Here is a 15,963-nt window from a genome sequence, read left to right as displayed (position 1 = left end):
TCTCACTATATCATGCTCCTTAGTATTTACCTAAAGAAGTTGAAAAATTATGTGCATATAAGAATCTGCGTGTGGGGACACCTGGGTGGCTCAGTTGGTTGGACAATTGCTTTTGGCTCAGGTCATGATCCCGGAGTCCCAGGATCTAGTCCCGCATCAGGCTCCCAGCTCCACGGGGAGTCTGCTTCTCCCTCTGACCTTCTCTTCGCTCATGCTCTCTCTCACTGTCTCTCTTTCAAATAAATAAATAAAATCTTAAAAAAAAAAAAAAAGAATCTGCGTGTGGATATGCATAGCAGCTTTATTCATAACTGCCAAGTCTTGGAAACAATCAAAATGTCCTTCAGTAGATGAATGACATAAACTATAGTATGTCTAGACAATGGGATATTTTTTAGCACTAATGAGAAATGAGTTATGAAGCCATGAAAAGACATGGAGGAAACTTAAATGCATATTACTAAGTAAAAGAAACCGATCTAAAAAGGCCACATACACAACTATATTCTGGAAAAGGCAGAACGATGGAGACAGTAAAAACTACAGTGCTTGCACAGGTTGGGGGCTTAGGAATGTGGGAAGGAGGTGAACAGGCAGAGCCCAGAGAATGCTTAGGGCTGTGAAAATGCTGTATGATATTATAATGAAGTATACACATCATTATACTTTGTCCAAATACACACAATGTACATCAAAAGTGAATCCTAACATCAAGTATAGATTTGGGGTGATTATGATCTGTCAATGTAGGTTCATCCTTGGTTAAAAAAAATGTGAGTGATGTTTATCATGGGGGAGGCTGTGAATGTGTAGGGGCAGGGGGTACATGAGAAATCTCTGTACCTTCCTCTCAATTTTGTTGTAAACCTAAAACTTCTCTTAAGAAAATCTTTAAAAAGATAAACCCAATTGGAAGGGGAGGTGAACCATGAGAGACTATGAACTCTGAAAAACAATCTGAGGGTTTTGAAGGGGCAGGGGGTGGGAGGTTGGGGTACCAGATGGTGGGTATTAGAGAGGACACGGATTGCATGGAGCACTAGGTGTGGTGCAAAAACAATGAATACTGTCACACTGAAAATAAATAAATAAATAAATAGACAAATAAATAAATAAATGAAAAAAGGGGGAAAAAAAGATAAACCCAAACCTACCCAAAACAAAACAAAAAACCAACCATTATTAATTGAGAACATTGTCAAGTTATCACTGTATTGAGTTCAATCATTTTTATTTGCTTGTTCAGTGGGAAACAGATGAATTTTTAATAGCAAGTCTACCCAGAATGGCACATCACCCAGAGTCCACGTATCTATGCAACCGTCCGGAGTGGATGGACGTTATTACATTATTACGATGCCATTAACAAATGCAACAATTAACACTTACTATTGTAACATGACTTTATCAGGCCTTTATAGCAACTTGTTTGCCTACAGAAAAGCCTGTCTTTTATAGAATCCTCTACCTCAAACATTTCTGGGGAGCCATCAGGATACCTACAGGAGTCTGTGAATCAATCGTGTGTGCCGCAGCTGCTACTCAGAGAGGTATACAGTGTAGGGATTCGTCACCATGCAGTATTTTTATTGCTTTTTTCTTTTCTAAAATCTGTATATGTCCATGGCAGTTGGATGCACATATGAACATCTTCAGTTGTTCTGGTGTGGGGTAGGAGGAGACCGAAAGACAGGAATACTTTAAGAAAGAAATCTCATGAGGGGCGCCTGGGTGGCTCAGTGGGTTAAGGCCTCTGCCTTCGGCTCAGGTCATGATCCCGGGGTTCTGGGATTGAGCCCCGCATTGGGCTCTCTGCTTCTCAGGGAGCCTGCTTCCTCCTCTTTCTCTGCCTGCCTCTCTGTCTGCTTGTGATCTCTGTCTGTCAAATAAATAAAATCTTTAAAAATAAAACAAGAAAGTAATCTCATGAAATATTCACTACATAAAAGAAGGAAATAAAATTTTGATAGTGTGTGTCCACCACCGCTGATCATTTTCAAATAAAGCAACACCATTTAGATCTAGGTAAATTTTGAGCTCCTAATAACATAGTTCAGGATCTGGACGGATGTGCTCAGTATGAAGAACATATTTTGGAAGGGGGCTTATTTTTTTTAAGGCCACAATACTATGGAAATAAATACTATGTTCTCATTAAAGGGATGGAAAGAATGAGGTTAAATCATTATTAACGAAACTGACAGATTCCTGATGGATAATTTCGTTTTCACTCATGCTCAACATTTGAAATGAGAAAACTAAGGTACTTTAAGATGCCATTATTTATTTTGTTTTAGTTGGCAAATAATTCCCAAGACAGTAGTGTCCCAAAGAGCCTTTGCAATTACTGAAGAGTCTGTAAAATAATTCTTATGTTCCTCAATTCCAAAGAACCACATAACTGCAATGTTAATAGAAACTCCAGAAAAGAGGGTCAAGGTTCATTCCAGGATAATTATCTTGCTCTACCCTGGGATAAATATGTATGGAAATAGTAGGTACAAATTCAATGCACTGGGCAGTAAAGTCAAAACAGGAATGTTGAAAATATTTTTTGAACACTGAAAAATAATTTGTACTCTAAGTCTGACCATTTGCCAGAGAGAACCAAAGTTGAGAAATTTCTGTTAAAAATATGACTCAGAGGAAAAATTGCAGAGGCTGGTAATGAAGGAAATGATCTGATACCATCCCCAATTGGTTATTCCTAAGATCACATGATCTGGGCATCTTTAAAAGGAAGTTATCTGGATTCAAGAAGGTCACAGCACCTTCCTGAGAGCTACAGCTTTTTTCCTCATCTTGAAGATAATCCTAGAAAGTTCATAAAATGTGTGATGCCTTTGTGGGTACCTGGAAACTTACCTCCAGTGAAAACTTTGATGATTACATGAAAGAAGTGGGTAAGAAACTCTGTTGTGGGGTGACTGGATTTATACCTTTTTCTCTGGGGGAAGAAGGTTTATTATTGCTGCTTTTCATTCTGGAAGTATTAGCCAGATAGGAAATGCTGCTTTCTATACAGAGGCTATAAAAATAGCAAGTGAGAATCATTTGTCTGGAGAAACTTTCGAGACCAAAGTTACAACTGATGCTTTCCTATAGGTGAGCCAATATTAAAAAGGGTCTGACTAGAATTTTTATGGTCCACAGAAATGATAAGATTTTATTTCACTGCTAAACTGGGGTACCTTTATTTTACTTGGCTCTTTGCCTGTTGCTAATCTCTCTTGTATATAAAATAAATAAAACTATATTTATTTCCTAGGAGTCAGTAATTTCTATTTGAAGCTGAAAGCACTGTATTTCTCTTTTTAATGTACTTTTAAAGTAAACATCTATTAATTATTTTATTTTCTCAACTGTCAATCTGTTAAAATGTATGGTTGTTTATCAGAGCAAAAATCTCAATTTCAGGAAATATGTCACTTTAAGGGGTTAAATATTTTTTTTTGATTAGGAATTACATGGGATGCCATAGGATTATCAAGTCAAAAGGACAATGTTCTATCCATAACATAATTCTTACTTGATAATGGAGGCTTTCGGGTTTCTAGATTCTGTTAGTATTGCCATTGTGTTGTGTGAACGTTCCGTGGATAACCACTGTGCTGAAGCAAGGGGGTGAGGACTGGTTCTCACTGAGACAGCTTCTACCTTGAAAGCCTCTTTCCTCACACCTCTATGAATGATAAGGTGGTATCCAGGGGTAGCAGTTTGGGGGGGGCGGTGTTCTTACAGGGGTTAGGATTTAATCTGTCTTAAGACTTCACCTTTCCCTAAATCACATAGTATATATTTTTTCCCTCTTCTGTAAGTACTACTATTTTCCTTGTTTATAGACAGGAGGGCATTTAGGGACTTCAGCATAAGTGAGATCTAACTTTCTAGACTATAGACTAGTCGTGATTCAATAAAGTAATACATATGTGCTGTTACAGAAATGTCAGGATTTGAGGCTATTTTGCTTTTGATTCTTAGGAACATTTTACACTTTTAACATGTATCTTTAAATTCTCATGCCACTATGTTTTAAAATTATAAAGCACTGGTGATAATGGAAGACATTAAGATATCTCCTGGAATTAGTTGTTCTGACTGATGATCAGGAAGCAAGTATTAGTTTCGCCAGTCAGAGAAGGACTGTGGAGAATGTAATTTTTCCCAAGGTCAGCCAGTCTGGAATTATACTTGATGTTGCATCCATTCATTATACTGACTCACTCCCTGTATGTGAAGTTATATTTTGTAACAGAGCCAAGACTTGATGAAACGATGTATCTTTCCACCTGCAGCCATTTTCCAGACAGGGAGCTAGAAAAGAGCCTCAGGATCGCTTGCTTGTATAGTATTTCTCTCCCTCTTACCCCCTATATCTAACCTTTGGTACAGATAAGTAGTCTTTAATAAAATAAGTAGCTGAGGTTTATATACATGTGTTAAAAAATTCACCATATCCACAACTGTCACAAATTCTGTATAATACACACAGTGACAGTGAGTTCCCATTGTCTACATTAAGTTGTAAATTGTTCATCCTTTTCGTTACTTACATCCCCCAAATTTCCTTTTTTAAAAGAGAGGTTTGCAGCTGAGGTGACTGAGAACCAAAGTATTGAATTTGAAACTTACTAAAATAGTGATTCTTTAAAATTGTGCCTTTTGGAGAAATTAATCAAACTCTTCATTGTGTAGTGATTTGGAAAAGCCAGGAAAATAGGACTTGGCAACACATGCCATGAAATGTGACTTTTGTACACCCAAACAGATTATTTTTTTAAATGGAGTAACTCTATATTCATTTTCAAAATCCTACTGAGAAATCTGTCTTTGACTATGGATTTTTGTTTTCTAAAAAGGAAAGGTTGAGGTTATCCATGAGTTGAATAAAATGATAGTTGCTGCCCTAATGATTGAGATGGCCAGTTGGTTTGAGAGTGCAGGGAATATATATATATATATATATATATATATATATATATATATATATATATTCATTCATTCCAGAAGACTTAATCTTTTTCAAGATTAATGATGTGTCTTCTATGGAGTTGTATTTGAAACCCAGAAGAAGAAATTTAGATAGACCTACACTTAATCATGCCATGGGTTTCTTTGAATATTAGCCTGCCTTACTTACTCGCAGCTGTTATTTTATGAGGCTCTTACTAAACTCACTGGCATCTTTTTTCCTTTTATTCACACACACCCGCCTGTACACACTAACCCACCTATACACACACACACAAACACAAACACACACACACAAACTGCAGCTCTGACTTCATTAAACACGTAAAGGAAAATTGTTAACTTGACATTTTGTTTTTTCTCTTTCCAACTGTAGGTGTGGGCTTTGCTACTAGAAAAGTGGCTGGCATGGCGAAACCCAACATGATCATCAGTGTGAATGGGGATGTGATCACCATTAAATCAGAAAGCACCTTTAAAAACACTGAGATTTCCTTCAAACTGGGCCAGGAATTTGAGGAAGTTACTGCAGATGACAGAAAAGTCAAGGTGAGGAAGAAGGAATTGGAGCAAAATAAAAGCAGGGTTTCTAGAAGACTGCTGCCCATAAGAAGCCATTTTGTATAAAAGGAGGAGAAACTATTCTATCACAGGTCAATGATCCCTGACTTCCTAGATTTAAACCATGTTGCCTTTGATATTTAGTTGGTGAATCTTCTCCTTTCTATAAAGTTGTCTTTATTCTTTTATAAAAGTGATTAATACAATTCATCATGCAATATATAGATTTGAAGTGAATTAAAATAACATAACAATGTTAGAGAATGTTTATGAAAGAGTGGAAGCAAAAATAGAAAAACTACCTATAAGATTATCATCTCAACATAAATTTAGTATCCATATTTTTTAATATAGATATTATTTCAAGTAGGTGTTTTTATATAATATTCTGATCAAAATGTATTCTTTGTATGCTATTGTTTCTGACACTCATTTTTTTTGTTTTAATATATCCTTACAATTTAGAATGACTAATGACCTCAAAATATTCCTTCACTCAAAGGTGATGTGTTTTTTTATTTTGTTTTCCTCTACCACGTATCAGTGGTAATCATTTTTTATTGTGTTCACAGAGCATCATAACCTTAGATGGAGGTGTCCTGGTACAGGTGCAGAAGTGGGATGGGAAATCAACCACCATAAAGAGAAAACGAGTGGATGATAAACTGGTGGTGGTGAGTTTCTTCTAGTTGCTTAATTCTAGACTCTACTGCTAGGTCATCTTATAATCACTATTCTACCTAAAGAAACAGACAGTCATGCCTGCTTACATAGAACAAAAAAGATGATTCCATTGGGATTATGGTTTCACTCTGGCAATTGCCCTTCATGCTTTTATGTTCAGTCGAAGCATGCTGTCGAGGCATGCATTCTGTTACTGCTCTCAGCACACACCCTATGGTATGATGCATTTCTGGTTATATTTCTCACTCACCTTATACGTTATAAAGCTCACTGTGTTTTCTCGGGTCTTTACATCTCCCTAACTTACTATACTATCAAGTATATATAGGATACCAGAATGAATATATTCAAATAAACACTTTCCTTCCCAATATTAAAGGAGACAATAAATAACCCATGTTTTAGTCCTGTGTTTGACCAAGAAATTTTTTTGTGTGTCTAGGAATGTGTCATGAAAGGTGTTACTTCTACCAGAATTTATGAGAGAGCATAATTCAAGGAACATCGAGCTGAAGTTTGCATCGAACTTCCATTGGATATATTGTCCAAACATATATTGTTATTTTCTACTAATTAGCAAGCAACTAATTTACCCCAAACTGATTTTACTCAATGTGGATGTGTTCGTTAAATAAAACTTTTTAGATTTAGAAGGCGATGTAATGATTTATTGTGCTGGATCATTTCTTACTCATAATCCAATGAAGGAAATAGAAAACTGTGTTTTTTGTTTTGTTTCTCATGATTTTTCATGGTAATCCAAGGCAAAAAATAAACATTTGTGAATTTTCCACTGTCTTAGGTAAGAGATGATATTTGATACATTTGTTATTACATTTCACCCCTCCATGTCCTGGAGCACTGAGAAAAGGAGCAGCAATACACTGTTGCAGAACAATAAATTTTAGTCTGAAAAATTATTGGTAAACCACGGTATCACTGGAATCTCTCAAAAATTAAGTGCAAATAATCCCATAACTTTCTTTCCAGAAAAGAACAGCTTTTAATGAGTAATGATGCAAATGTTTTTTATAGTGATTTCCAAATGTTTTTTTTTTTTTTTTTCTACTAGGGAACTTTTTTATTAAAGAAAATATTGAGTATGTTCCAGAACTTTTTCTTCAAATAAAATCTCCATGAAATCCCAAATTAAAAAAACAAACAAACAAACAACCAAACAGACAAAAATGATAAGGAGGCTTCCCAAACAGAGGAGTGTGTGTGTATGTGTGTGTGTGTGTGTGTGTTTATGTGTCTGTGTTAGAGAAAGAGAATTCTTCTGCCCTTTGTGGAAACTTTGAAGCTACTCTAGAAATTACCGGAGTTCCACTCACATAGATCAAAATTTCTAAACTATATACTTGTTTAAAGTTAGCCGGAGTCTGTTAGTGTGCTGCAACTGCTATAATTCTGCTTGTTATGCTTCCTTTAAAAATAAGTCCGTTATTTTCTGAATAGTTATTTTATGCACAACACTAGTATATGAAAAGGCCAGAAGAGGTGAAATAAGTTTACAATCTTAAGAATTTACTTTCTTTGCAGAAACAGAGAGTCATACTTTCACTTTGGGCTAGTTGGAGATTGAAGAACTCCAAAAGAGAAGACTTATAGAGACTGATTAGGACAATTCTTAAATGAACCAATATTTATTAAGCACTTTTTTGGTCCCAGGCACTTTGCATGTTTTACTTCATTTATCATCAAAATAATCCTATAAGGAGATTTTAGTATTCCTGTTCACAGATGAGGAAAAGGAGGTTTAGAGTTTAAGTGTATAAAGCTAAATAGGGAATAGACATAGAATCTAAAATTCAAGAATGCTACGGTGGCTGGGATATACATTTAGGTATATCAGTATCCCAGTGGTGATTTAATTCATAAATGGTGATAAGATTATCCAAGGATAAGGGAGACTTAGAAAAAAGAAAGACTTGAAGGCGACCAAGTGGATGTCCCAGCCACCTCAACTCAACATGTTCGACACTAACTTGTTATTGTTGCCACCTTCCACCTACTCCCTAAAACCTGTTCAGCATCCTATTTTCCAAAGTTCAGTGAATATCAGGATGTTTTGTCTAATTGCCCATTCCACAAATCTTTTTTTTTTAAGATTTTATTTATTTATTTGACAGATCACAAGCAGGCAGAGAGGGAGCCAGAGAGAGAGGGGGAAGCAGGCTCCCCGCTGAGCAGAGAACCAGATGTGGGGCTTGATGCCAGGACCCTGGGATCATGACCCAAGCTGAAAGCAGAGGCCTTAACCCACTGATCCACCCAGGCGTCCTCCCCCATTCCATAAATCTTAAAATCATCATTGACTATGCCTTCTTCTTCACTCGACATCCTCTACTTTATTTTTTTAAAATCATTTATTAACTTAAAATTTCTTTAATGTTTGCTTTTCTCATTCCCATTGCCAATACCACCAAACATTTTTTTAAGTTACTTTAGGGCTCTCCTAATAAATCTCCCCCTTTTACTCTCCATTCTCTCTTCTCTTTTCCAAGCCCTGTAGACTTCATAAATGATATTTACACAATAAAAATTTGACCTGGACACACACTGATGAAAGCCTTTAAGTGGCTCCTGTTGCAGCCAGAGAAGGTCCAATCTCCGCACATGGCATTCATATTTGTCTTACGCCTGCCTTTTCTCATCTCTCTGGTTTTATCATTGCTCCTGTCTTTACACTTCTTGCTTCAATCATACCAAGCAATTTTCCTTCCTTCCTTCTTTCTTTCTTTCTCTTTCTTTCTTCCTTCCTTCCTTCCTTCCTTCCTTTTTTTTTTTTTTTCCCTCTAGTTGCATATGTGTTCGACTTCTTTCTGTCTAGAATTCTCCCTTCCCTCATCCTGAAACTTTCTCATCCCTTAATGGTTCCATCACAAAGTTGCATTTGGTGCCACTTCTAATTATGTGTATTTGTGGATCTAGTTATTTTTGAAAATTTCCTCTTCAAGTTTAATTCTTATTTTTCAGATGGTATGGAAGCATAGAGTAAGAAGATCCAGTCCAATGTGAATTCGCTAGATAAGTTGATTTCTTCCTTCTATATTTTCATAAAACTAAGGCCACAGACACAATAGAAAACTTTGAGTATCAGTTCTCAAATTTATCCTGCCTGGGGCTTCTTTGAAACTCAAAGAATTTTCCATTGTCTGACATTGCTTTTGTATATATATATATATATATATATATATATATATATATATATATATATGATGTGTGTGTGTGTGTGTGTGTGTATATATAAACATAGAGATAATTCTACACTTACAGGAGGAGAGAGAGGATCAAGAGGATATTTCTCAGGAAAACAGATGTGTGGATATAGAGTCAATCTATATCTTGAAGTGGATATGAAAGGTTCAAAAAGCTATTCACTTAGTCTTTGGAAATTGCAAGACTCAGACAACACGATAGGCCAGCGTATCCTTTCTTTTCTCCAATTCCCACCATGACCATCATTAAACTAAAATTTCTGGCTTAGAAATGCTTCTTCCAAAGCCCAAAGCATTACTGACTTAAATTTTTCTTTGAAAATTATGCCTCAGTTTTGAACAGGCGACCTAGTCTGCTTAGAATAGTGATTTTCACCCAAGACATTACTGTGACTTGAACCGTTGTGTGGTAGGTCAAAATAAGTTACCACCCATAATAAGTACAAAAATTTATGAATTATTTTGCTTTTAAAAATAAATTACTTAAATTTAGCATTAACTTGTAAAGTATTATTTTTTTCCCCCACAAACTGTTCTTCTATTTGCTTTCTTGAATGGGAGAGAAAGAGGTTATTACTTGTACATGAAAATTACTCAGGGTTGTGAAAGTTATTTCTCAGGTACATTGCTGCTGAAGGGAAAAATAGATTGTGAAGTCTTGAGTTGGAACGTGTAACCTCCAAGATGGCTGTCAGGTAGTGGGGTTGTTTTGTTTTGTTTTTTAAATCTTTGGGGTCTAGCTCTTAAGCAATGTATTTATATAGCACTCCTAGCCAGACTGTATGGGTACAGGAAATGGCTTGGTGAAGGAGTGAGGCACAGCACTTGGATAGCTTGTTAATGGCCATCTCTCTAGCTAGTGAGATGTTGAATAAGAAACTTGAAAAACAAGAAAAAAAAAAGAACCCAAAGCTAGCAGAAGGAGGTAATAAAGATCAGAGCAGATGAATGAAATAGGAAATAGAAAAACAAGAGAGAAAATAAACCAAACCAAAATTTGGTTTTTCAAAATTTAGCTAGCTGGACTAAGAAAAAAAGGAGACTCAAATTACTAAAATCAGAAATGAAACTAGCGACATTACTATTGATTCTACAGAAATAGAAAAGATTAGAGAACACTATTGTATACCAACAAATTGGATAACCTAGATGAAATGAACAAATTCCTGGTAATACAAAACCTACTAAGACTAATCCATGAAGAAGTAGGAAATCTGAATAGACCTGTAATTAATAAAGGGACTGAATATGTAACAAAATATCTGGTAAAGAAAAGTCCTGAGGGCACCTGGATGGCCCAGTGGGTTAAAGCCTCTGCCTTCTGCTCGGGTCATGATCCCAGAGTCCTGGGATCGAGCCCCGCATCGGCTCTCTGCTTGGCAGGGAGCTTGCTTCCTCCTCTCTCTCTGCCTGCTTCTCTGCCTACTTGTGATCTCTGTCTGTCAAATAAATAAGTAAAATCTTTAAAAAAAAAAAAAAAAGTCCTGGAGGCTAATTGTTCACCTGATGAACTCCACCAAATTAAAGAAGAACTAATGCCAATCCTCCTCAAACTCTTCAAAACAAACAAACAAAACACCAAAAACAAAACAACAACAACAAAAAGAAACAAAAGAAAAAACCTGAAGAAAAAGGAAGACTCTCTAATTCATTTTGTGAAGCCTTATTACCCACATACCAAATTCAGACCAAGATATTTGAAAAAAATTAGAGAGCAATGTCCCACATAAATTTTGAGGGAAAAATACTTAACAAAATTCTAGCAAACAGAATTCAGCAGCATATTAAAGGGATTATACACCATGACTAATTGGAATTTATTCTGGGGATGCAAGCATGGTTCAACATACAACAGTCACTGTAATATACTGCATTATCACAGGAAGGGGGAAGAACTCTATGGTTATCTCAAGTGATTCTGGGAAGGCATTTGACAAAATGCAGTACTCTTTCATGGAAAAACATTCAATGGACTAGGAACAATAGGATACTATCTTAACATAACAAAAACCAAGTATGAAAACTCCTCACTGAATATTAAACTCAATAGTAAAACCTAAAATCTCTTCCTCTATAACCAGGAATGAGACAGAGGTGTCAGCTTCTTCTATTTCTATTTACTAGGTTACTGGAAGTACTAGTCAGAATAATTAGGCAAGAAAAAAAGATATTCAAGCTGAAAAGAAGTAAAATTATTTTTGTTCCCAGATGGTAAGATCTTATATGAAGAAAACCCTAGAGATTCCACCCACCTGAAAAAACCTATTAGAATAAATGAATTCAGCGAAGCAGTAGGATACAACATCAACACACAAAAAACGGTGTGTCTTTATGCACTAATGATGAACAATCTGAGAAGTAAATTAAGAAAACATCTCATTAAAATAGGAGCAAAAAGAATAAAATATGTAAGGATTAACTTATTAAAGGAATTAACTTTTGGTAAATATTAATACAATAAAAACTACAAAACATTTCTAAAAGAAATTTTTAAAAGACATAAATAAATGGAAGGATATCCCATGTTCATAGATTGGAATACTTAATATTGTTAAGATGTTAGTATTACCCAGAGCTATCCACAGATTTAATGGAATCTCTATCAAAATCCCAATGACATGTTTTTTGCAGAAATAGAAAACCCATTTTAAATTCATATGGAATCTAGAGACCACAAGGAGCCAAATCCTGAAGAAGAAGAACAAAGATGGTTTACTCACACTTCCTTATTTCAAAACTTACTACAAACCTACTATAATCAAAACAGTGTAGTACTGGTATAACGATAGACATATAGACTAATGGAATAGAATAGAAAGTTCAGAAATAGACCCTCACAGACATTGTCAGATAATTTTCAGTGAATGTACCCATCAAAGGGTAAAGGATGGTATTTAACAGAGGGTGCTGAAAAAGATATCACATGCAAAAGAATGAAGTTGGATACTTACTTAACACCTTGTGCAAAAATGAACTTAAATGGTCCATGACCTAAATATGAGACCTTAAACTATAAAATTCGTAGAAGAAAACAGGGTAAAACTTCATGACACTGCATTTGGCAATGATTTCTTGAACATGAAACCAATGGCACAGACAACAAAAGAAAAAATAGACAAATCAGACTTCATGAAAATTAAAACTCTGTGTTCATCTATTGTGTTGATATATACTACTAACAGAGTAAAAACTCACAGACTGGGAGAAAATATTTACAAATCATATGTCTGATAAGGAATTAATATATAGAATGTAGAGAGAGCTCCTAAAACTCAATAACAAATAAAACAAGCAACTTGATTAAAAAATGGGCAAAGGATTTGAAAAGACATTTTTCCAAAGAAGATACACAAATGTCCGATAAGTACATGAAAAGATGTTCAACACTACCAATCAGTAGTGTTTATGCAAATCAAATTACGTTGAGATATCATGTCTCATTCATTAAGATGGCAACTATTAAAAAAAAAACAAACCAGGGACACCTGGGTGGCTCAGTTGGTTGGGCAGCCAAATCTGGTCTCAGCTCAGGTCATGATCTTGGGGTCCTGGGATCAAGGCTTGCATTGAGCTCCTTGCTCAGTGGAGAATCTGTTTGGGATTCTCTCTCTCCTCCTCCTCCCTCTGCCCCTCCACCCACTCGCTCTAAAATAAATAAATAAATCTTAAAAACAAAACAACATGTTGGTGAAAATGTTGAGAGATTGGAGCCCTTGTGCACCATTGATGGGAATGTAAAATGATATACCCACTATAGAAAACAGTATGGTTGTTCCTCAAAAAATAAAAAATGTAATTATGTGATCCAGCAATTCTGCAGGGTCTCAAAGAGCTATTTGTGTACCCATATTCATAACAACATTATTTACAATAATTAAATGTAGAAGCAATTCAAGGTCCACTGACAGATGGATAAGCAAGATGTGGCATTTACATACAATGGAATATTATTAAGTATTAAAAAGGAAGGAAATTCTGACACATGGTACAACATGAATGAAACTTAGGGAATTTATGCTGAGTGAAATATGCCAAAAAAGTACTGTATGATTTGACTTATGTGAGGTACTTAGAGCAGTTAAAATTGTAGAGACAGAAAGTAGAATAATGGTTGCCAGAGGCTGGGAGAAGGGGACAATCAGGTTATTGTTTAGTAGGTACAGAGTTTCAGTTTTGCAAGAGGAAAAGAGTTCTGAAAATGATGGTGGTGATGGTTATACAACAATGTGAATAGTATTTAATGTCACTGAACTACACACTTAAAAATGGTCCAGATGATTTCACGCTACATGTACTTTACAACAAAAAATAAATCTAGTGTGGCACCAGCTAAAATAGTATCTGTACAGCAATAAATTACGAGCCATACTTCTGAATACTGCTGTAGCTGCCAGTATATTTTTACTTTTTACCACTACTCCTCACCAGGGAAGAATGTGGCATCTCAAAATTAAGCCTTATCAAAAACGACTTAATATTTTAAAATGCCACAAGAAAAGAGTTCATATAGAAGGTGAGATGTTGGAGAAACATATAAAAATGAGATAATGGAGAAAGAAGCATTGTAACTGTCATGAAAACAAGATGTGTGACTGTTCTATAACAAATTACTGTATTCCAATTCCTTCGCTAGGATTAGCAATTAAGAACATTCTCAACCGGGACGCCTGGGTGGCTCAGTTGGTTGGACAACTGCCTTCGGCTCAGGTCATGACCCCGGAGTCCTGGGATCGAGTCCTGCATCAGGCTCCCAGCTCCACAGGGAGTCTGCTTCTCCCTCTGACCTTCTCCTTGCTCATGCTCTCTCTCACTGTCTCTCTCTCAAATAAATAAATAAAATCTTTAAAAAAAAAAAAAAGAACATTCTCAACCGAAAAATTGTTATTTGAGGGAATGGTGTTTTTTTCATTTCATTCTGTTTTGTTTTGTTTTAACAATCAAAGAAAAAGGCCAAAGACTAGTGGTAACAACGGCAGACCCAGCAGAACACTTTATTAGTTGATAAGGGAGACTTGTATGGTAACAATGAGACACGGAGCAAAGACAAAGGGAGTCTGAGAATCCCTCCATCATCTGATGACTGTAATGAAAGACCTATCATATGAGCAAGTTGGGAGAGAACGGTATATTACAAGCTTGCCTATAGTCACTGTCAGAGAGATTAAGATCAGTAATGTGGGGAACTGTCAATTAAAATGAAATAAAACTGCTTATTTCTTTTGTTACTCATTCATAAAACAGTCAATGACACCTATAATATACCAGGCACTGTCTTAAGGATCTGGAGGTGAGCAGGAAATGTTTTCTTTCCTTGATGCACTTGTAAAATAATTCAGAAGACATCTGGAAGATCACTAGTTGCAATACTATGAGAAATGTTCACTAATACACTTCTCTTGGAGTATAATTGTATTACATACTAGGGATCAATTAGCTCTGAGCCAGTTTCCCAGAGAAGCAAATGTTTGAGTTGGACCTGGAAAGGTGGATGTTGCAGTGTATGAGGCCAATATCATATGATACATGTATCTGGTTGTTTTGAGAGTCCAAATTGATCATGTAGGCAAAGCTATTTATTTAGGCATATCAATTACAAAGGCTTAAGCTGCGAGTAACAAAAACTCAGACACACGTTGTTTAACAATAATGAAATTTATTAATCCATATATTCAAAATTCCAGAAATAAAATGGTCTTAGTTCCGCCCCACTTTTCCACACTGCCATCCTCAGTTTGGTCTTATCTTTGAATTGGTAACACAGTGGATGGAATAGTTTTACATATCATACAAAAAGCAGAATGTGCGGAGGAAAAGAGAAAGCGTCCCTCTGGCTCTTTCTTTTAGGGGCCAGGGACTTTTATGGAGGCCAGAAGTTTTACTTTCCCTTTTGTCTCATGGGACAACTGCATTCTGGACCACAGGGTTGATTTCTGAATCAATCAGTGGAAAGGAAAGTGGAACAAGGATGATCACACTAATGTCACCTTAGCCCACTGGCAGAGTATATAGCCACCATGACTTGCTATCTTTCAAGCAGACAATGTTAACACATCTAGAACCAGGAAAGCAAGAGCTGATCATTTGTTCTTTATTTGAACATCACCTCTGAGTATGTTTTCAACTGTCAAGGCACTTACTTTGGGGAGAGGTCTCAGTTTCCTGAAACTGATTCTGGGATTTTCACTTCCCCTGTTCTGCCCACCCCCCCACACACATAGTACATCTATAAAGATACAGCATTGTAAATTTCGTCTCTATGTGTTTTCATCAAAAGAAATTCTTTATCCCACTTAAGTTATAACACTGTGGTGCCAAAATGTCAATCTTTTTTAAAGTTTGTTTTTTCCATAAACAGATGATTTAAATAAGTACTTCTCAGAATTGAAAAAATATTTGACCCAGGCAGAATATCATATGAATATTCTTTATCAGGTGCCTAATTTTCTAGCCTTCTTCAAAACTACTGGAATTCAAAGCTGAGCCTCTGAATCTGATCCTTTTCAGTAAAGACAAAATTGCAAAGCCC

The 15,963-nt window shown here is 35.9% G+C and overlaps 1 protein-coding gene across 1 annotated transcript; it reads left to right on the top strand.

The window, feature by feature from the left end:
• The first annotated feature begins 2,750 nt into the window (after positions 1 to 2,750).
• Positions 2,751 to 6,874, top strand: FABP4 (fatty acid binding protein 4). The gene is made up of 4 exons (XM_059392902.1): positions 2,751 to 2,903; positions 5,348 to 5,520; positions 6,105 to 6,206; positions 6,659 to 6,874. Exons 1-4 carry the CDS (start codon positions 2,831 to 2,833, stop codon positions 6,707 to 6,709), a joined length of 399 nt encoding a protein of 132 aa, XP_059248885.1. The 5' UTR covers positions 2,751 to 2,830; the 3' UTR covers positions 6,710 to 6,874.
• Positions 6,875 to 15,963: the final 9,089 nt, after the last annotated feature.

The sequence above is a fragment of the Mustela nigripes genome, chromosome 3 (assembly GCF_022355385.1).
Source record: "Mustela nigripes isolate SB6536 chromosome 3, MUSNIG.SB6536, whole genome shotgun sequence".
Taxonomy (NCBI): Eukaryota; Metazoa; Chordata; class Mammalia; order Carnivora; family Mustelidae; genus Mustela; species Mustela nigripes.
The sequence above is the reverse complement of the archived record's forward strand: the minus strand, read 5'-3'. Positions and strand labels throughout refer to the sequence as shown.